The 23,907-nt window shown below is 33.6% G+C and overlaps 1 protein-coding gene across 23 annotated transcripts in view; it reads right to left on the bottom strand.

Annotated features, from left to right (window-relative positions):
• Positions 1 to 3,009: 3,009 nt before the first annotated feature.
• The window catches only part of OXR1 (oxidation resistance 1), a 531,828-nt gene continuing 510,930 nt past the window's right edge, over positions 3,010 to 23,907 (bottom strand). For 12 of the 23 annotated variants that reach the window (XM_071207987.1, XM_071207997.1, XM_071207988.1 and 9 more), the window contains 5 exons: positions 18,170 to 18,295; positions 17,293 to 17,445; positions 15,289 to 15,384; positions 11,152 to 11,225; positions 3,010 to 4,842 (listed from right to left, as the gene is read on the bottom strand). In XM_071207987.1, coding sequence (XP_071064088.1) covers positions 4,707 to 4,842; positions 11,152 to 11,225; positions 15,289 to 15,384; positions 17,293 to 17,445; positions 18,170 to 18,295 — 585 coding nt within the window. In that variant the 3' untranslated portion in view covers positions 3,010 to 4,706. Of the gene's footprint in view, positions 4,843 to 11,151; positions 11,226 to 15,288; positions 15,385 to 17,292; positions 17,446 to 18,169; positions 18,296 to 20,093; positions 20,175 to 23,907 lie in introns of all 23 variants that reach the window. The other 11 variants (XM_071207984.1, XM_058275906.2, XM_071207986.1 and 8 more) reach the window with 1 other exon arrangement.

Raw genomic sequence — 23,907 nt, 5'->3', positions numbered from 1 at the left:
TAAACTTGTATGTGAATTTCCTATCTGTTTTCTACTAAAAGACCCTGGAAGTGATGTCACCCCAGCAGCAATGAGCTACTTCTATATTGTTTCTAAATACTTTTAAAAAGTACACTTTATCTTTTTTTCTGTCCTTTGTGGTTAGCGCTTTGTGTTCCATTTAAGAAATAGGTATTGCTTTTAAATTAATCTTTATCATTTTAATATTCACATTTAGATCTACAAACTTTAATTTTTTTAAAGAAAACATTTCCAATTTTTACTCAAAATTATTAATAAAATCTGCAAAAGCAGATTACACAGCCACATACCAATGACAAAACAAGATGGCAAAGGAACATTCCAGAGACATCTTGTAAAGTTCCAAAGGAACACAACACTGGACTAAAATGTATAAACTGGTTGCACAACAGGATGTATTCATTCCTGCCTTCTCAGTAAGTTTTCCCTTATATTTGCCTTTCTTCTCTCCAACTTGTCATGATTTGGCTTTGCATTCAAGAATTGTTTCCCAATCTTTGTCCAGTTTTAGTCTCATGGTAACAGCCTTGTTTGGGTGGATGCCCACGTGGATGGTTGTGCTGTTAGCCTTCTCACCCTCTCCATATAGATAGCTTATTTATTTCTGTATACCTAGACTACCTTGTCAGTGTGCTGACTTCTGTAGTGTTCTCGAACCACCTGGACCTCATTGGCCTTGCAGATGGGCACTGAGCAGACATTGTATTTCTGCTGCAGCTCCTTGGAGAGTGGGGACGACATGATCTTCCTTCACACGTGCCAAGGGGTATTGAAGTGGTGTTGTGGTTCTTGCTGCAGTCCAAGTCACAAAGGGGTTGAACTTATAGTGACCATCAGGAGGTTCGTGGGGAGAGGGCTACACTGGGGGTCCTTGAGAGATGCTCCAGCTGGAGATCTGTAGTGACGCCTGTGGTCAGCTGCACACAAGGGAAGGGTATTATGGGGCAGTGTAATTACTTTTTGTATATGAGAGATGGGTGCTGGGGAAGTCACAGACACATTCTTGCCTAACCCCCTTTCTACATTTGTGTGTACTTATTTGAGTGCAGGAGTTCTATATGTTTCTATTTTGCATCTTGGGGGAAGATGATATCTACTTAACCAGCGCCAGCTGCCTGATAGATAGGGCACAGGGGTTGCCTGATGAATGCTTTTTGCTCATTGGTGAGAGCTCCTTCCCCCCTGGGGTATATAAAAGCCCAACCACTTGGGAGCACAAGTGTCATGATATCTATAAATGACATTAAATTTCTTCCTTCCTAATCCTTAAGTCTTTGCTTTGTCTTGCTTTATTGGACTGGTTAGAACTTTTGGAACTATACTATATAGAAGTGTAATAGCACTTACTTAGATTTATCTCAGGTAGGAAACTTTGATTCACCATTAAGTATGCTGTTTTCTGTATGTTTTCAAGGATAATTCTTTTTATCAGATTAAGAAAGATTCCTACTTTTTTTGTTTTGCTATGAGTTTTAAACATAAACAAGTATTGAATTTAATAAAATTTAAGCAAATGCTTTTTGCTTATATTCAGATAATCATGGACTTTTTTTTTTTTGTTATTGTAGTAGATAACATTAATTTCCAAATATTCAACTACTCTTGTTTTTCTGGAATAAACTTAATTTAATTATGATGTATCATTCTTTTTATATTGCTAAATTTGATTTCCCAATATTTAGCATTTTTGCACCTATGTTCATAAGAGATTATTCTATAATTTCTCTTTTTTATAAGGATTGTAAGGTTTTGGTATCAAGGTTATGCTAGCAGCAAAAAGCAATTTGAAAATGTTCCCTCTTCTCACTGCCCTGGGAAGAGTTTGTGTAGGACTGATACATTAACCAGCGGAACCATCCAGACTTGGGATTTGTGGGCAGGCTTTTTTTTCTTTTTAAATTAAAAAGATTAACATTGCATTTCTGTAAAAAAAAATTTTTTATTTCTTTTCAACTCAGGTTTAATAAATTGTTTTCTAGCACATTTTTCCATTTCACCTTGACTGTCAAGTTGATTGATGCAAAGTTGTTCATGGTATCCTATTATCTAATCTAGATGATCTATAGTGATGGCTCCTTTTAAATTTCTCACAATGGGTATATGTTTTACTCTCTCTTTCTTGATCAGTCTTGCTAGTGCTTTATAATTTTATTAACTCTTTCAGAGATTTTCTGTACTATTTGTTTTTAATTCCACTGATTTCTGACCATTGATTTTAGTTCATATCTATCTTTTTATTTATCAGAATGGAATATAAATGGCCTCTCCCACCCAAACTATTCTCTAATTTCTCACATCATTCTTAATAAAGGTCCATAACTAACTTCATTTGCCCATAACATGTCTTAAATTACCCATCTTGATGAATAAATAATACACCCAGTTCCCAAGTCAAACACCTGAAAGCAATATCCTTAACTCTGCTATCCAATCAATAACCAAAACCTATTAACCCTAATTCTTAATTTCCTTCATATCCAAGCCTCTTTATCATCATTATTACAATTCTTGTTCCGGCCTCATAATTTTTTTCTGTGAATTTTATAACATGTTAGTTTCATTATTGCCTCGTCTCTAATTTTTTCCTCTCTTGATTTTCCATAGAGATTTTCCTAAAATGCAAATTTGATCATGCCCACTCAAATGTGGGTTAAAAACATTCTAAATTTCTTGACTCTGCACCCAACAAAGCTCCTTATACACCCTCTGCTAAAAAGGAAAATTACATGGGTTAAAAAAATCGACTAACTTGCACACCTCCTCCTGTGGTAAATGCCCTTTCACGTGCCAAGTGCCCTCTCACATGCCCATTATAAAAATTATGGTGTTCCTGTTAACTGGAATGTACCCTTCTGTCACCATCACATTAATGCAGGCAACTTTTTAGAAGCATTTTTTTTTTACACATGAAAGATAGTAGTATGCTTAATCAAAGATTTCTTAGATTACGAAAATAATTTGATCATTCAATAAATCCAAACTCAAATCTGTATATACATATTTAATTTTATTTGGTATATACCACCATGACCTTATTATAACTGAAATCCATTACAGGATTTTTTTTTATTGTTAGTCAACTCCACAAAGACAATAATACTGCTGTGGAAGACCAAAGGGGAAAATTGTTACGTTTATTTACAATTTCCTATACTGCTAACATTTAATCTATGTATTGTTACTAACTTACAATGCGAGTTTTAATAGACAAGGAAATGACACCCTCTATTTCTATACATATTCAGCAATAGCATAATAGAACATCAGATTTTTTCCTATTAACATTATGCTTTCTTCAGGTAATTATTTAAACGTTCAAAAGAAATATATTCAAATACTATACAACTAAAACTACTTAAGCCAACATACTTGGCTTATAATTTCATTTTTAGAATAATTTAAAGTGCTATAAGCAATCTGGCAATCAACACTTTCTATAAGAACAAAACTATCTTTAAACATTAATTTACAAGATAATATACAATGTTTATCTGGAATAGCTGAAATTTCAGCACAAAGTCACTGTCACATATATAACAGCAGGATTTTTTTTTTTGCATAACATGAAGCTTTGAAATTAATTGGTGAATTATTGCCACAATGGCTTGTCATTGGTTTTCCTACAAAAGAGGATAAGAACTACTAGTATATTCTATCTTTTTATTGTTTTGAGGTCACCTGACAGTTAAGTTCGCATATTCCACGAGTCTACAGTTACAATATTGTCTACTATAATCACTGCCCTTTTGTAACAGTAAATGCTAATAGTAATTAATAACATATACCACTCAATTTAAAAAATCACAAGGTTTTTTTTTCCTTTTGAACAGGAATAGCCTATATTTGGGGAGTTTGAGTGCAACAAGGCTAAACCAACAGAACTATAAAACAGTATATCTGACATAATATGTTGAAGAAGTATGTATCTGTTTCATAGTTTTTGTACTTATAATGCCCTGCTAAACTACAAATAAAGTATTATATTTTCTTGTTTAATATATTAAATCCAATAGAATCAAGTTCTCATTCTCCTTTGTCATTTTATAAATCTTTATCAGATAATTCAATGATAAAAGCATATGCCCAAACCTGCAGATTATGTGCAATGTGGTCATTAGAACCAGATACCTTCAAAATTAATGAAGAGAATATTGTAGCATAAAATAAAACTAGAATTCAGTGGTCTATATACTATGCATTATTTTGGCATTCATAAGAATGGCTAAGTAGAACATGTCCAAAAGTCACCTGTGGCAGCCACCCTCATTGTGATGCAGCAGAATCACTTAGTCTTCATTCCCTTAATGCTCCAATTAGACTGCTCAAGTAAAAGAATCAATATGGTTTAAAAAATAATAAACCAAAATAGGTTCAACAAAAGAGCACCATCCAATAGGAAGAAAGAGATAGTAGGGACTGTAGAGGAAGGGGTCACTATGAATAAAATGCTGCCAAAATTCTAACAAAACCCAAGTTGTTATAGTGCATGGACCCAGGTCACCGTCTAAACCTAAAGAACTTTGGGACAGAAACATGATTTTAAAATAAACTCCAAAATTATAGCTATAATAAACAGTGGCATAGACTTGTGACATGTTATACTATATTGCTTCTTACACTTTCCAAGCAATGTTTGTCCATATCAGGTTTAGGGCATTATCCTGCTAAGACAGAGAGCATTACATTTATTCAAAAGCCCAGATTTCAATGTCCTGGATAAAGAAATCTTCCTTCTTAGAAAGTGTATGATTCCCAAATGTTTTACAAGAATGGCTTCTTCCATGGTAGAGATCTCCATCAAGCCAAAGAGCAAATTCTCCCCTGTAATACATAAAGTGACAAATAAAAAATAATTTAAACAAGTCCTGAAACTTATGCCCTGAATTATAAAATAATCTGAGCTGATATGACAAATTAATTTGAGCAAGATATTTCAATATCCATCAGCCTTAAAATCATGAACTTTCCCAAATCCTATCTACTCCTTTACACATGACATGAGGCTATTTTGTTTTGCCCATATCCCATTATGAAAGCACTTATTATAAATATCAAGGGATAAAATGACACTTCCAAAATTAACTTTATTATAGAATTAGCTTTTGAGACTAGTTAGTACTAGTCTGTTAATCTCTTATTCTTCTGGGGTTCTCTTTGCTGGGCTTCAATGTATTTAAAATGAGTTTCTCAGAGCATGAAAACTTCTTATCATCTAAAATAAAATGTGGAGTTAACATTAAGGGCCTTGTGAATAAGACTTATGTTTCTTTGAGAAATGAAGAAAGAACTCTGCTGCTAAAACAGATAATCAGTATAAACAATGAGAATTTGTTCTTTCTTAGTAACATGCTAAACTTTGTGTGAAAAATGGTTCTGGTTTTCTATTTCTAGGTAGAATGAGATTAGCAAAAACCATTCGGTTTGAGAAGGCTTTAAGTGGATAAAAATGTGATGTTGAGATTCTTCATCAAACAGAAAGCCATAGTTTTTCTTAAGGTTCAACTTGAAATTCATGTTTGTCTGATTCAGTGGTTCCACTTTAACTGTGCCACTATTAGGCACTGGGAAACACAAAGATAAATTTGAAACTGTATTAGAATTAAACACATTGTGTTATAGCAATAGACTTTCAGAGTCAATATGCCCTTTAGAGAGACCTGCATCCATGTGCCTTTCGAAGTGGGAACAGCATCACTGAGCTGCAGATGTGAGATTTTTACCAGCCTATCTATTACATAAGAAAATATGAAAGGGTCAAACCTCTTGTAAAACCACTATTTCACCATATAAGAATAATTTGTAAAAAATGACAAAAGTTATTATACATTTAGTTGCAATCTCAGACAACTGGATTTAAGAACTACCTCAAAACTAACCCAAATTTAACCCACAGAATTATTGCATTAATTCTGCAATAAGCTTCATTACCAAGTAGGAATGAAGGTTTCCTCTAAAGCAATCTAAACCCCTGGTTGGAAACTTTTAGAGTTTGTGAACTCCTTAAAATCATAGGCAACATTTGGCTTATATATATTCATTTTAGGGAAATAGGGCTCAAGGCTTTACTCAGCATTTGGAAGGGGTCTACAACCCTTCCCCCAAATCTTAATAAAATATATTCAAGGGAGATAGAGTTGTTAAAGGTGAAACATCCAGAAAGTATTTTTTTATATGAGCATAGTGTTGAAGATGATTCATGACTTTCTGAGAAAAGAATGGATAAGAAAGTGAAGGAAATAAAACAGTTTTCCAAATCCTTAATGTCACGTAACTAGGATGATTCAATATCTTTGTAGGCAGAACTCAGGCAGAACTCCTTTCAAGGTACCAGAAGAGAAAAGATGATGGTTGGAAGGAAATGAGCAATGACGACACTCACATGTTGCGTACCTAGTATGTAGTAGGTACTATACTACAATTTGTACACAGTTCATATCTCATTCAATTCCTCACAATCTCCCTATTAAGGTGGGTTCAATCTCCAATTTACAGCTAAGGAAAGTTTAGACATGGTAGAGTGTTTACTCACGTTCCCACATGTAGTACATATTGAAGCTGAAATCTGAATTAGGTCTCTGACAGCTAAAGCCTGCATTCAATCCATCACATCATGATTTTGTTATCTTTGGGGCTACTGCTTTTCTGAGCCTTGTTTTCTCGCTTCAAAGACTGGAAACTTGTTTTAATTTGTTCTCAAATGACACAATGGTCAGTTTAGATTTGAAAATCCAGTTCCAGGAGAATTCTCATGACATTATGTGTTATTTTCAAAGATTCAAAGAACCCTTAAGAATTTGAAATTATAAACTCCTTGCTTGTGAGGCCTTCTTGGAGAACTAACTCAATCATATGAAAGACTGACATTTACGGGAGGGCTTAACAACAACAAAAATTGTAATTGGACCATATAAATATTATATGCTGAGTCTAACTAAAATATCCTACTTTTAATTACCTGGTTATGCCCTTCAGAGAAGGCTGCAATAACCATGGGTATTTTTCAACACCGACACCATGTCTTTCAAACACCTATTCTATGAAGACGTTATAAAGGAATGTGCTAGAATCATTTGGGTTGAAGAATTTTCTTAAAGGCTAAAGAGAATCGGTGGTCTGAATGATTATGATTATTATCCTTAACTATGGATAATAGTTACAATCCATATTATCCATATAATAATATGATTTAATACTTTTGCAAGTCCTACCCTGAATGAAAGAAGTTAATGCTTGCTAAGTAATATATGAGAAGTCCAGGGTAGGATGTAGGAAGGCAAGCAACTTCCAAACACCATAAAGTCTAAATAAGGTTGGGATAAAGAGTAAGAAAACAAAGTTTTTCATAGAACTTGTTATGTCAAAAAGAATCAAAAAAAAGTTATTTGATTGGTAAACTGAATTCCATACCCCAGAAAAAAAAATGTTCTTAATCTTAATCCATTCCTGTGATTATGAACTGATTGAAAATAATACCTTTCGGAGCTGTGACTTCTATTTAAGGTTTAGTCAACTGAAGTGGGTTGGGCTTTAATTTGGATTATTGGAATTTTTAATAAAACAAATGAAATTCATATATATATAGAGAAAGCCACGTGGAAGCAAAAGCTGAAAGACAATAAGATGCCACTAGGTGCATTACCACAGAACAGAAAAGCCAAGGACCCGAGGATTGTAGGCAGTCAGAATACCGCACGCAGTCTTTGGGGAAAAAGCATTTCCTTACTGATTTCTTGATTTTGGACTTCTAGCCTCAAAATGGTAAGCCAAGAAATTTCTTTTGTTTAAACCAACCCATGACTTCCAGGAAGATGGAAGACTAGAAAGACACAGAAAAATAGCTAGAGGAAAGGGAGTAATGGCCTGGAAAAAAATCTTCTAGGGGAAGGAAGGACACCACACAGAAGAGAGAGGGGCAAAGGAAAAGAATCATGATGACAAAACTGAGTTAAAAACTGCAGCTGCAACTGCTGGCATCCTCCCCTATTCTACAGACACTTTTGAATACTGAGGCATCAGGGATACAGACAAAGGGAGTCCCAGGGATCCACTTCCCCAGGAAAGAGGAGAGAGAGGGACACAGCCTAAGGCTGACTCAGCTTTTGACCCACAAATTTGATCTGCGGTGCCCCACAGACCTTCCAGGCTGGAGTGGGGGTGGAGTGCGGGGGTGGAGTGTCATTGTTTACTTTGGGTGCCAGCAAGGGGCAAAAGAGATCCGACCTTCTCCGTCTCCCTCTCTACTGATGGGGACTGGTTGTTAAGGGTGCAGAAGGGAATGGAATTATTTCCTATCCAGGAAAAGGGAGGGGGCAGCTAGCAAAGGTTGGAGAATTGCCTCTGAGAAAGTTTTGAATTATGAGACTCTTTAGCTTCCAGGCAAATCCTCTCCCACACTGATCCAGTCCCTGTCACAGCACACACACTCCCATAAGACACTGAACTGAGAGGGCTGTCAAAGAGCGCCATCTACTAGTGGACAAAGGAAGTGCACCTGAGCAAACTGAAAATAAATGAGAGGCTTTTTCTGGCCTTCACAGCATCCCTCCCCAAGGCCATCGGAAGCAGGTCTGCAACGCATTACTGGGGACATGACCCAGATTTGAGCAACTAACGGGGACAATCCTAAAGACCTTGAACAGACTGAACCAAGAATCAAAGAATGACAGTAACACACAGCCTCCCTCCACTAAATCCCTATGAAAGAGAGAAATTGAGCATCTGAGTAATCTTAGCATACTAATCAGATGCCTAGATATCAGCAAAAAATTACGAGCCATAATAATGGAAGAAATGGCCCAAGAAAAGGAATATATCAAAGCCCCAGAAGAGACACATAATTTATCTGATCACTGAGGTGCATAAAAATTTCCAAAATCAAATTAATGGGCTGAAAGACAATATGGGGGTGGGGGGTGGGATATGTGGGGACCTCTTATATTTTCTGAATGTAACATTTAAAAAAAAAGAGAGGAAAAAAAAAGGCAATGTCGCTAAATAGATAAGGATATCAAGGAGACACTGAACAAACACAAAGAATATGAAAACCTGAACAGAGAAGTAACAGAGCTCATGGGAATGAAAGACATGATATAGGTGAGATCCAAAATAAATTAGAGGCATACAACAGCAGACTGAAATGATAGAAGAGAAAAAAGTGATAAAGAAAACAGAACAGCTGAAATTGAAGAGAGAAAAGAAACAGAGAAAAGAATGGAAAAAATGGACCAGGGGTTCAGGGAGCTGAATGATAACATGAAATACAACATAAGGAGAAAAGAAAAGAAAGGGGCAGAAAGAGTATTTGAGGAAATAATAGCTGAATATTTCCCAACTCTCAGAAAAGAAATGAAAACGGACATGTCCAAGAAGTGCAGTGTACCTCAATCAGAATAAATGGAAATAGATCAACTCTAAGACATATACTACTCAGTATGTCAAATGTCAAAGATAAAGAGAAAATTCTGAGAGCAGCAAGGGAGAAGCAAACCATCACAAACAAAGGACATCCAGTAAGACTTAGTATGAATTTCTCATCAGAAACCATGGAGGCTAGAAGACAGTGGTATAATACAATCAGGACACAGAAAGAGAAAAACTGCCAGCCGAGAATTCATTACAGCAAAATTGTCCTTCAAATATGAAGGTGAGTTTAAAATATTCACAAACAAACAGAAACTAAGAGTTCATAAAAAAGAATCCCCACCTTTGCAAGAAATATTAAAGGGATCCTTACAGCCTGAAAGAAGAAGACAGGAGAGGACTGGAGGAGAATATAGAAGAAAGACTACCAGAAAGGATAAATGAAAGAATAAAAAGGCAGATGGAAAAATAAGATATGACATATGAAAATCAAAGAATAAAATGGTTGAAGTAAATAATGCATTTACTGAAATACCATTGAATGTGAATGGATTAAACCCCCAAATCAGAAGATTTACACTGACAGAATGTATAAAAAACATAGACCATCCATATGCTGCCTTAGACCCTGGGATACGAACCAGCTGAAAGTGAAAAAGATACTCCATGCAAACAGTAACCAAAAAAGATCAGGGTCAGCTATACTAATATTGGACAAAACGGACTTTAAATATAAAAAAGTTATAAGAGATACAGAAGGCCATTATATATTCATAAAAAGGACAATCCATGAGGAAGAAATAAGTCATACATATCTATGCACCTAACTAGGGTGCCCCAAAATACATGAGGCAAAACTGAAGGGAAAAATAGACACATTTACAATAGTTGGAGACTTCAACATACCACTCACATCATTAGACAGAACTAGACAGAAGATCAACAAGCAAACACAGAACTTGAACAATATGATAAATGATCTAGACCTAACATATACAGAATGTCGCACCCAAACTCAGTAGGCTATACAATCTTCTCAAGTGTTCATGGATCAGGATAGAACACATGTTAGGTCACAAGGCAGTTCTCAATAAATATAAAAAGACTGAAATTATACAAAGTACCATCTCAGAACATAATGGAATTAAACTGGAAATCAAAAGTAGACAGGAAAGAGGCAAAATCACAAAAGTGTGGAGGCAGAACAACACACTCCTAAATAAACCAACCCATTATAAGGTATCTGTGTTAACAGATGGGAAACTAAGACACTGAATTAATTCATACTGTTAAAAACAACACTAAAAAACATAAAAACTTGGGTGTTATTAACATTATTTGTTAAAAATGTTATTAACATTTTTTGGCGGAAAAGAAATTTCTATTATTTTCTAAAATATCGACCCAAATATTCTCTAGGGTAGAATGACCTTAAAACAATTAAGTCTTTTCTGTACAATAGGAACACTAACAGACCATTCATGGTCATTGGAAAATTTGAGAGCTAAAAAGATATCATATATTTCCCTTTCAAATATCTAAAGAAAAAGATGGGTTTAATAAAAATTATATAGTATTGTAAAATGAAGTAACAAATATTATACCCATGGTTTCAAATTTTATACTTGAGTTCCTTCTTGCAAGTATATTTTGTCTCATTACATAGAATAAGATTCAATGTCAAAACTTTCCAAAGATAATTGATTTTTAAAAATCCAAATGGACTGAGTTTCTTTAAAAATCTCATAGTAAAGTATTCAAGAGACTTACCCTCCACCACCGAAAGCTAGGGAATCCATGTCGCCTTTGATAAAAAACATATTATCCCCTGTCCACTTGAAGACCTACATAAATGAAAAAAAGTCTTTAAATATTATTTTGGTAGAAAGAGGCACATATATTACAAATGTAGATGAAAATGGTAACTATACTGAGTTAATTTTTCAAAACTCAAAACGCTTAATAAGGTCTAGACTGATTGTAATAGGAATAGAAACAACAAAAAGCTGGAAACAGGTCTGGTGCTTTGGGTTTCAGTATTTGTATGACTAAATGAAAGCACACAATCTACTACAAATCAATTCCAATTCCTCAAATCTTGTTACAAATCAATTCCAATTCCTCAAATCTTGTTATCTGTTTATACTTCTCTTTCCAGCTGTTGGTTGGTTAATGTAAAAAGTTAAAAGAAATCAGAGGATTGGTTAAAAAAACCTGATATAGATGCCATTAACTTTTATTTCAACCTTAAAGACATAAATGTATATAAAGTTGATAATATTCTAAAAAAGTGACAAGGTCTTTTCTTTGGGTACGGATTTGATCAACCATTGTTTATACCATGCCCATAGTGCATGTATAATTATGCTTTCCAGTTTCAAATTTTTTAAAGAGTAGTAAGAACTTACAGATACTGGAGAAATCTGAGGTCAAACCTTCTAGATTTTAATAGTCTTAAAATATTTTTTCCTAATCTGTTATAGATAGTTTACTTACACCTAATAGTAAATTTTAGCAACTCATATTTATTTTTTTTAACTACTAATCAAAATACCATTTTTGCATTGAAATGACATAATGGATACATGGTTCACAAAAGAAAATAAAACAAACAAACAAACAAACAAAAACCCAAAACCCAAAAAGCCAGAATACAAACTTTCTCATTTACAGAACAGAAAAGATTTCTTAAGACACTAATGTGAAAATATCTGTATTATTAGTTATATTAAAATTAAGAACTTTTCCTCATAAAAGAAGACTATAAAGAGCTTAACTATGACAGCTACAGGATAGGAAAACTATAAAACTAATAAAGGACTTGGATCTAGAATATATAAAGAATTCACACAATTTAATAAGACAATACAGTAGAAAAAAGCACCTCACAAAAAAGAAAATGCAAGTACACAATGAATATATGGAATATATGCCAAATTTCAACAATCAGGGAAATGCAAATTAAAATCATATATATACCAGGTATAGGAACCCTGTATTTGATGCATGATTATTCTATAAACCCACAATTTCTCTAATAAAGAAAATAAATAATAAATAAAAGTAACAACAGATTGACCAAAATTTTTAAAGTCTTAAAATACCAAGTACCAAGTATTAGTGCAAATGTGGAGCAACTGGAACTCTCTATAATGTTAGTAGGAATATAAATTAGAAACCACTTGGAAAAAGTTTGGCATTATGTAGAAAAACAGAACGACTCAGCAGAGTTCATCCTTGAGATATACTCTTGAAAATACGTGTTGGTGTTTAAAATGTTCATAGAAGAATATTTGTATTAATAATAGTCCAAACTGGAAACAATACAGCAATACAGATGTTCATCAGCAATAGAATGGACAGATAAATTGTGGGAGATTCATAACATTGAATACCTATAGCAATGAAAATGATTAAATTGTAGCTACTTTACTGGTAACAGCATGGCTGAATCTTAAAAAAAAAACCATGCCCAATGAAAGAAGCAAGACACAAAAGAATATATACGGAAAGATTCCTTTTATATAAAATTCAAAAACAGACCAAACTAATATAAGCTAGAAATATTTAAATAAAATTGTTAAAATAAAATGGAAAAAGGACAAAATTTCTTCATGTTTTATATAGTATAGTTTTAAGTATGTATATGTATCTAAAATAATGAATTAAACATTACACGTAGGCATTTGGCTTTCATTTATACCCCTCAACATTAATATACTCAGTTGAACCAAAATATTTGGCTGGGGCAGGGGGGAGTCTTCTTACTAGAGGAAAATGTGAGGACTCTTTATATTTGGTTACTGTATGGTATTTAGGAAAAAGAATTGGGTAGACCTAGTTATTGGCTATGTTTGAGTAAATGAGAAAAAAATGATCAAAGATGCCCCAGGTTTCTATCTAAACAACTAGATGAATACTATTGTTACTTGCTGAGATAAGGGATAAATTAAGAGCAGTTCTGAACTTACAGAATCTAGCTGCAGAAACTTTATAAACCAGAAGAGGTCAGGAGAGAGGCAAGGCTTAAAGGGTTATTTGAAATTAGATTAAGTTAATAAATTGGCTCAGGAAGAGCACGTAGAAGAGGGAAAAGTGCAGGATGAAACCTTGTAATTTAAGGATCTATGAATATTCTACGGAAAGAGGAGGACATTATAAGGACATAAGAAGCAGAAGAGAAAAACTAGGTGGGAGAGGTAGGATTGGTTTGACTGTTGTAAAGCAATCTCTATTTCTATTTTTTATTTTTAATGTCTCCTGCTATTCCTATACATCTATTTTTTTCTCATTTGAATTTAAAGAAATTAAAGTTGTATTTATCATTATTTTGAGAAGTTTTGAGTTTACCAAACAATCATGCGTATCATACAGGATTCCCATACATCACTCCACCCTAATACCTTACATTGTTGTGACACATTTGTCACAACTGATTAAAGAACATCATAATATTATGATCGTTTTTCCAAAACATTCATTATAGGTTTTATTAAAATAAACTTTCTTCTAACACTAGTATTTTCATAGTTATATAACATTTACTTAAGATCATTAAATAGTATCAGATAGAAAAAGCATTAAAAGGTTTGAGAATAAATGTAACTGAAGCTTAGAAAATTTGAAACAAGTGGTAAGCATTGATATGTACAGTGCTTAGAGCAGTCCACAAATTCCCTGCTAACTATAGTCATCAGTCAATGTTTTATGTAGGGAATGGTTAACTGGGTAAGCAGTAGAGCATTAAATGGTTAACAGAGGTTCTCCTGGCTATCAAATCCTTCCTATTTTGTTCATTATAGAAACTGTTCCTTAAAGAACTTTATTTTTTACCCAACTCTGTTGATTCCTTTTCTCAAGATTGGAATACAATTTTATCTCTTAGGGAACATTTTATTTGTCATGCTGCATCTCAATGTGCTAAGATGCTGATGTGGTAGTCAATGTTTTAAGCAGAGTCACATATTTACTGAAGTTCATTTATATCTTTACATCTTAGACTTTATGAGCATTAGAATGTACTCCATTTAAATTGGTCAAGCCACAGTTAAGACTGCCATACAGGGTAAAGAAAAAGAAATCAGTTAATCCAAGTTATTATTATTATTTTTTAAAAATTTATTTTATTTATCCCCCCCCCTCCCCTTGCCCCCATTGTCTGTTTTCTATGTCCATTGCAGTATGTTCTTCTGTGTCTGCTTGTATTTTCATTAGGCGGCTCCGGGAACCAATCCTGGGACCTTCTGGAGTGGGAGAAAGGCAATTACTCTCTTGCGCCACCTCAGCTCCCCTGTTCGGCTATATCTTCTTATTCTCTCTCTTCTGTGTCTCTTGTTGTGTTATCTTGCTGCACCAGCTCTCTGTGTCAGCCGGCATTCCTGCGTGGGGCCGCGTTCCTGCATGGGCCAGCATGCCGTGTGGGTCACCTTGCCCTCACCAGGAGGCCCTGGGCATTGAAACCTGGACCTTCCAAATGGTAGACGGGAGCCCAACTGGTTGAGCCACATCCATTTCCCCCAAGTAATTATTTTTAAAATTTCCAAGTCTTACATTAGATCATTACATCTTACATCATTAAACCTATTTAGTCATTAAAAATTTCTAGGAATTTCACAATCACAATTTATAAACAGAACAATAATAATATATACTACTTAATGAATCCCTAACGTTTGTCTGGCACCATGCCAAATGTTGTACACATATGTTCTCATTTAACTTTTAAACAATTCTGCCATGTTTTAAGATATCCATTCTATCTACCAGAATGTTGAAGCTCAAAAAGGTCAAAGAAAGGCTAAACTGTCAGTTAGTAAAGCAAGGGTGGGGGACATATGTAAGTAATATGAAAGGGCATGCTCTTTTCATTATGCCACCTCTTTATAATTGGAGTATTTGAGTCCTTACCTCAAACTCTGGACAAAATGTAAAAACAAAGGTCTCTCCAGTACCGTAAAAGCCATCGCTCACTTTAAATGGCTCAGATGCTAGTGCACCAAAAACCTAAGAATAAAAAAAGATATGTTCAAAGACATGACTACTAATTTGTTTCATTAAGCATTATCTCATCATATATGTATAAATAAAATGAAAAAAAAAAAAGAAATCTGAATACAAGCATTATCTACTTGCATTTTAAAGATTTTATACCCTGCTTCTCTTTTCAGAAAGGATTTGAGGATGCTTGCAGAAAATATATGTTCAACAGGAAATGAGAATCAAGGAAAATGAGAATATAATTATGACAACGATAAGTCTTTTAAACACACACATATTTGAGTATTTCAGGTTACTGAGCTTCCTAGAAGCAAGACAAAAGGGAAACATGATCAGTTGCTATACAGCTCACATTACTGTCAGGTTCAGAGCATCAGTTTCTCAATGGGAAAAAGGTTTTTTCATACCATCTAAGAAAAATGCTTATAACAAACAAGACAATCTTAACAAGTAGTTAACACACTTCAGGAAGACATATGCACAATGTATGTACAATAAGGATAATATACTGCTGTGGGACTCTAACACTTAGGGAAGCAAAAACATTCAGTAAATGTAAACATTCTATTATAAAAAGTTATACTGATTTTTTCCATAATCAATAAACTCCATGAGGGCAGAACTTTGGTCAGCAAAGTTTGGACCTGTTAAGCCCTGGCTTTGCAAAGTATACATACAGATGCCATATAAGAGAATGACTGAATAAGAGATCTAGACATGTTCTGGGCCTAATGCACCTCATCATAAAATAGGAGTGCAGAGAGTTCAAGAAATAATCTTTATAGTCACTGTCTCTTCTGATATTTTATCTTTATAGCCTTAACTTTCAAAACAGACTTTCTTAATAAAAGGTTATTTCATGTATATAGAAAATGTAAATGTATAGCTCAATTTGAAATTCACAAAGTCGAATTTAACCTTCACCTTGACTAAAAAATGGAACATTACCAGTACTCAAGAAATTCTCTTTATGTCTTTTCTGTATTACCACCTCCAACTGCCTGAAAAAGGCCTTTACTATTTGGCTGTTTTGCCCATTTTTAAATTTTCTATATATGGAATCATAAAGAAGATACTCTAGTGTCTGGTTTTAGTTTTTAACTCAATATTTTGCTTTTGACATTTATCTATGATAGCATGTAACAATAATTCATTAATTTTCATTGCTGTATATGCTTTTTATTGGGTATATAACCTTGGACAAGTTGATGAACCCTCATTTAAGTAAAAGTTAACTCACCTTTAAAACAGGGATAATAAAAATATCAACCTTATAGGGCTTTAACGATTAAATAAAATAATGGATATAAAGCTAATGGTTAGCCAGTGTCTGGCAAATAATGCTAAATGTGTGAGTAGTAGTGGTAGAGTTTTTTGTTTTTGTTTCTAATAAATATTGCTTTTCCGCCATCTTATTACTTTCCAATACTGGTAATTGACCTGAGCTTGCCATTTAGGAACAACCAATATTTCTCTTTCTCTTCCGTGCTTTTGAACTCTCTATAACTTCACCCATGTTTTAAAAGACTCTGTCAGTTTCCAAGTTCATTCTTATCTCTCCCCATATAAATATGAGCAACACTTACTCTAAACACCCGTTTCACTTTTTCTGGGCTCTTACCACAATTAGCATATTTTGCTTAGCATCAGAAATACTGATGTACTTAAATCTTTTCTACCAGCCTGATTTCCTTGAAGGCAGGAACTCTTAATTATTCATACTTGTATCTATCCTCTGTAGCACTTACTATTACCATGCATGTTAGAAGGACTCAATAATTATCAGTTAATAATTATAAAATGTACTTAATAAAATGTACTGATGAAAATGGTATTTTGTCAAGGAGCCCAAAAAAGTTGTTGTTACTCTAAACTCTTAAAGAGTAATGTGTCTATCTAGTAAGTTTTTCTTACCTGCCCATCACTGTCTTTAATAACCATCAGCACAGGGGTGTCCAAACCCGTCATTGTTCGATAAAGGGTCTTTAAGCTTGTGCCATGCTTCCCGGTACCATAAGCAAGAGTCCATGGATAGCCAATCGTTCTTGGTGGAAGATGCTTGGTAAGCTTTGAAAAACAAAATGCTAACATTTACTTGATAGCTTATTGACAATATCTAAGATACTAAAGCCAGTTGTAATTTAAATGTAGGTTACAAAAAACAAATAAACAGTAGAAATTATTTAGCTTTCTCAGTGATACTTGAAAAGTAATTATATATTTCTTAGCACAAAATATTAATTGTCCATGGAAAGAATCATACTGAACAAGATACACATTAGAAAAGAAACAAGAAACATGGATCATTTGTTGCTTGTGCTCCCTGTCTTTTAACTGACAAAAATACCTTGCTTATTAAAATACCTCTCGTATAAACAGGCTCTGGAATCAGACTATTGGAGTTATAAATCAAGTTCAATACTTTATACCTGTATGATCTTGGACAAGTTACTTAACCTATTCCTGTGTTTCTTTATTTTTACTTTTAAAATGTGTGTAACATAAATATCCAAGTCCTAGAGCTGTTGTGATAATTAAATGAAATAATCTGCATAAAGCACAGTAAGAACTCAAATATTGACTAATATAGTCAGTCACTCACATAAATTGTTAAGTAACTTTATTTTGGTGTCTACTTACCTAAATCTCCTTATTATACCTTCTATTACACCAATTGCAGCATTTTGTCTACTTTTTCTTCATGGAAGGGACAGCAGTAGCAGTAACTCTGCTGCTTCAATTTTTGAAACAACTGAAAACAGGCTGTTTTACTATCATGGGCACATCATACCTTTTCAATTTGCTCTGGCAGCAAGAGTTCACTAGGATCACTTAGATTTGGTCGAAAAGATTCAGTCTCCAGGTCTGCTTTTAGTGGAGCAACCTGCTTTGAATTTATGTCTTCCCTTGTAGTAATCTAAAAAAGTAAACAGCAGCAGCATATGAATATAAAATTGTGACATATTTTCAAAAACTTTCAGCCGTTTGAGAGAACTTTGCACCTTAGAAACAATGGCTAAAGCTTTAACTCAAGATTTTATAAGGAAAAAGCTGCTCCATTTAGTAACAATGGCATAGCTGATGTAGAAAGATTTTATACTATAAGCAGGCATTTTTCTCATTCATTATATGAAGGAAGGGCTAGTAATGGATGATAAATTCCATTATTTCTATTGAAAAGGAGATAGCTGTATGCAAACTTTTAATTTAGCCTCTTAAAAGACCAAAGTGAGCCAGTTTGCTTGCTTTTTATTTGCACTTTTTAAAACAATATTTTTTCATAAAATCTGTCAAAAACAATTAAGGAAAATTCCTGGAAGTCAAAAAATGAATTTAAATGAGAGTAGAATAAAAGTTAGAACTTTCTTTTCATTGAATATATTGATATGTATTTGTAAAAAACTACCATTATTTAAAAAAACCTTTACTTTTTTACTTCTTAAATATTGGAATTTTTAAAATCTAGGTAGACCAAACAATAAAATGTAAAATTACTGTTCACAAATCAATTTTTAAAAATCAGACCGAAATGATGTATTGAAAAGAATACATACTTTTGCTTGATGGAAATTATCTCACTGATACTCTTAAAATTATTTCTAAAAATGTTGATTAACTTAAAAAAGCTCACTATTATATACTCTGTACTGTTGGAGTTTATTTTAATATATAAAATGCAATAACCTTAGAAAACATAAGACATGAAGCATAACTAGTGCTGATAAAACTTTTAACTTGGAAAATATATAGAATTCTAAGGAGCAGATAACTAAAATGCAGCAATACCCAGCGAATCTGATTCCATACAGGAATAAAATTCTGCTAAATTATTTTGTTCCTTAAACAGATTTCTTACCAAAACTGAACACCATATATTTTCAACCAATACATGTTCTAGAAATGTATTGTTTCCTGATGAGAAGCTAACCTATACTAATTCTTTCACATCATCATGTTTTACCCTTATTTTGATGATGTGAAATGTTAAAAATAAATCCATGACAGCAATGAAAGAAAAGAAAATATTCAGCAAGTCTAGCAAAACCATGAAAGTACACCTATTAAGGAGAGAAAAACACACAAATTATAATGCACAAAATGGAAAAAAAAAATGAGTTTGACTATATTATTTTCTTGGTATAAAAATCACAAAGGTTATTTCACAAAATTTCAAATAATTTATTTAGTTCCAGTGCCTAACCTATACTATTGTAAAGTAGTTCCAATTACCAACCAGGACTGCCTCAAGGACACAAAGAATTTCTCCCATTAAGATATTTGAGGTGGGATTGATTACAACAGAAATAGCCTTAAAGAAAAGGACTTAAGCCTTTCTATACAAAAATTTTTTTTAATTTTCTCAAAGTATCACATCTTTCAGATTTTAAAGTACATATTCAATCTCTAGCCCAACATTCTTCCAATGTTAAAATTACATGAAAATTCCTCATTATTCTAAGAAACACAAAGTACTAAGAACAGTTCTGAAGTAACAGAAAGTTCTTGATTATTTTTCAAATGAAAAGATGAAAGAAAAGATAATCCTCTCCAAGACAGTACTATACTTTTTATTCTAAAAAAAAAGGAATTTTCTGATGGGTTTTTAGTGGTGCAGTCAAAACAAATCCTTCAAATGTGAGATTTGCCCTGACAAAGAACACTGAAAACAGGAAGCCTTCAATCTCTGGAGGGGTTTAAACTACTGAAGGGGGCACCTGGAGACGTCTGCAGAGTGTGCGCAGTTCTTCAGTATTTAAAGCATCGATCCTGCGGTGATACTCAGCCACTGACACTACCTGAATATGGAAACAGGAAGACAATAATTCCACTGACAGTTGAAGAAAAAAATGCCCAAAGAAAATAAAAAAACTAAACCAATGGAGAAATTTAAATGGGGGTAAGAGAACTGTAAAGAAAGCAAAAGGGTTATCAATATTATATGATTTTATATATATTATGTAAGTATATTTTGAGGGACTCCATGAGTTCAACATAATTATACTCATGGCAGACCATAAAGGAAACTCAAGAAAATCTCCTCATCTCCATGTTGAAGCTCCTAGAGAATTTGTACATAGCGTGAAACACCCATGACCGAGTTTAACCACTATATCCAACGAGATGAGACTATAAGAAGATTTTAAGAACTATTAAAGGCTAAATTTAGAAAATAGATTTTTAGCTTTGTATAAAGGAAACACTAAGTAAAACATAACCAGCTTTGCTAAAATTAATGGTAATATCTAAAATCTAAAAGCTCTTGGAATTTATGAGGAAAATGGTTGTTTCAACTCCCTCTCAATCAGTTTAGCTCAAATATTATATCCTAATGACCTTGCTGGAAGAATTTCTTCTAGACAAAGGTAGCAAACATACCCATGCTATATGATCTGTATCAGAACAAAAGGAAAGGAAAGGGAAAAAAAGGTAAGAAGTTTTAAAACCTAAGACAATATGGAAAACAAGCACTAGAAAATAGAAACCTAGATTTTCAAAAGCATGTCTAATCAACAGCACCTTCTTAGGCATGTTTACTTCAGTCTTTTCAAATGACTTACTCTAGTTTTTGTCTTTCCTATTCATTATATATGATACATACTGTAGCAGTTGTGAATAAAATTTAATTCATTTTCTACATTCGAACTTTCTAAGGGAAATTCTGTCTCTTTTGTAATTGCCTAGACCAGTCTCTTGCACAGTACTGAATTTGGAAGCCATGTATGACAAATATACATAGTAGTTAAACATTACTACAAAAAGCACACAAAAATAGACAAGTTTCTTCAGGTTGACACAATGGCTACAGCTTTTTATGACCATGTCATAGTTCCCAACAGTTACCATAACATACTGAACTCTGGTGGTGCTATAAAAATGTGCTGCTTCTCCTGAGCTGTGACCCTTGCCATCAATTACAAAAGAAAAAGTCTTGGGTCCTAAACTGCATCTCTTGCACTAAGGTAAGGACCCACAAAAGGGGATTAAATAGTGCCATACAAATAGCACAATTGGTTCCTGGCAGAAAAAAATTCTCTCTGAAATAAGATTCTCAGTTCAGGTTCTCATGATTCTCACAAATTAATATTAAGCAATTATGAGGTCATAATAAAAGAGACCCATATATACAAATAACCTACCAGAAATGAGAATAAGCTAAAACATTGAGCCAACTTTATATATTAGAGTTACCAGCTATATAAATTATATGTGAGATGCTAAAGAGGTGAAAAATAAGCAAGTAGTAAGATTATTAAAAAATAAGCAAGCTTATTTGAAACAGAATCAAATAGAATTTCTACAGAAGTAATAAGTATAACTTGAAAATTTTTAAAAAGTGGATTAAGTTAAATAGCAGATAGGCAAATGAATTAATGAAATAAAAGACAGAGTGGAAATTACCCACAATGCTACTAAAAGCAAGAAAATAAAAAATATAAAACAAGTTAGATTTGGACAAAGATAAGATGTAATAATACTCTAATCAGAGTTCCAGACAAAAAAAGAGAACATGGAAAGAAAATATTTGAAGAGCTAATACCTGAGACTTACCAGAACTGATGAAAACAAGAATCCATAAGTTCAAGAAGCATACTGCATTTCAAATAAGAAATACATAGCTAATATACTGCAGTAAAGCTTCATCATATTTAAGAAAAACGTTAAGTCCTTAAAAGTCATCAGAAAAGTCAGATAATCTACAAAGGAATGCCAATTAGACTGACAGATTTCCCAATAACAAATGCAAATCCTATCAGAAGGAAAAGTATTCTTAATTCACCCCCTCAACACTTGTACTTAAGCAAATAGGAACTCACAAGGAAAGATTACCAAACACAGAATCCACTATGACGGTAATAATGGTCAACCTAGAATTGTTTATCAAACACAAAACTATCTTAATGGAGAGGTAGAGATATTTTCAGATAGAAAGGAAGAGTACTAACATTAAAAAGTCTTCACTGAAGAAATTTCTAGATATATACTTTAGGAAAAAGGTCTGAGATACAGGAAAGGATGGAAAGCAAATAAAATGGTAAATGTACATATAAATTTAAGCAAAAAGATTAATACATGAAGTAATTATAGACTGAATAAAATAATGAAGTCTATTTGTTAGGTTTTAAGAGGATAGAAAGAATACACAATACAATAGCATGGAACTGGGAATAAGACTGATGTGCACTGAACTTTATAAGGTCCTTTTTTTGTTCAGGAGGAGAGGTTAAGACACTGATTAACTTTAGACTTCATAAACGTAAATATGCAGGACAAAATCTCAGGAATTCCATTAAAAGAACAGAAACACAAGTTTAAACCAAAGTATTTAAGAAAGAGATTTAACACACACACACGCGCGTGCGCACGTGCACGTGGAAAAGGAAATCCCTTCCCTAGGTCCCAGAAAGAGCAAGAAAGAAAATCTGAAAAATGAGGGCACAGCAGATCCCTAAGAAAGCAGGTATACTTGATGAGAAGTGCTAGAATAAATGAATTTCTATATTGAAGGGAGAAGGGGGCAGAGAAGGAAGGGCCAAAAGGGAGGGAAGAAAGGAGGAAACAAAAAGTCAACCTTCCACTATACTAAAAAGAAATCAATTTCAAAAGGATTAAGTTCTTTTAGAAGAGGAGAGAGAGAAAAAAGAAATCTTTATTATCTTAAGTTAGGAGAGTCTTTCCTAAACCAAGCAAAAGAAACTGTGGCCACTAAAGAAAAGTTCAGTTCATCCCCATCTTCACTTAAAGACATTATAAATGATAAGAGATAACCTAATCTGGGAGAACATATTTGCAAAATTTATAACCCACAAAAGAATAATGGGAAGAGTATCTAAGGAATGCCTACAGTCATTAAGAAAAAACAAACTACCCAACAGGAAAATGGGCAGAAGAACATCCATCATGTGGATGATAAAAACTACTCAATTCCACCAGTAACCAGGAAAATGCAAACTAAAACCACAGTGCAATAAATTCACTGTACACTAGGAAAAAATGAAGTCTGACCATAACAAGTCCAATAACAAATCCTGATGTTGAAGAAAATGGCTTAAGGGGGATTCAAGTGTTGTTGGTTGGAATGTAAATTGGAATGTTCACTTTGGAAAACAATAAATGTTATTTTTAAAAACTGAATATTTTATCACTGCACTACAACCAAGTGAATTCCTAAATATTTATTGTAGCAGTTTAATATTATTGATGAATTCCAAAAAGAAATATTGGATTATGCTTGTAATCTGGGCATGACTGAGTTATGATTAGGGCATTGGGGTGGGGACTCACAGATAAAAGGAATGGCAAAGAACAGAGGTGAGGGTTTCTGGGAGTTTTGATGTTGGAGTTTGATGTTGAAGACTTAAGCTGGAGCCCCAAGAAGTCAGCACGCAGAAGAAAGAGAAGCCAGCCCCAGGAAGAAAGGAACCTTGAACCCAGAGAAAAGCAGGGCCCAGGAATATAGGAACCCAGGAAGCCTGAACCCTTACAGATGTCAGTAGCCATTTTGCTCCAAATAGACTTTGGTGAGGGAAG

The sequence above is a fragment of the Dasypus novemcinctus genome, chromosome 14 (genome assembly GCF_030445035.2).
Source record: "Dasypus novemcinctus isolate mDasNov1 chromosome 14, mDasNov1.1.hap2, whole genome shotgun sequence".
Classification (NCBI taxonomy): Eukaryota; Metazoa; Chordata; class Mammalia; order Cingulata; family Dasypodidae; genus Dasypus; species Dasypus novemcinctus.
Note: the sequence above shows the minus strand (reverse complement) of the source record. Positions and strands in the feature narration are given on the sequence as shown.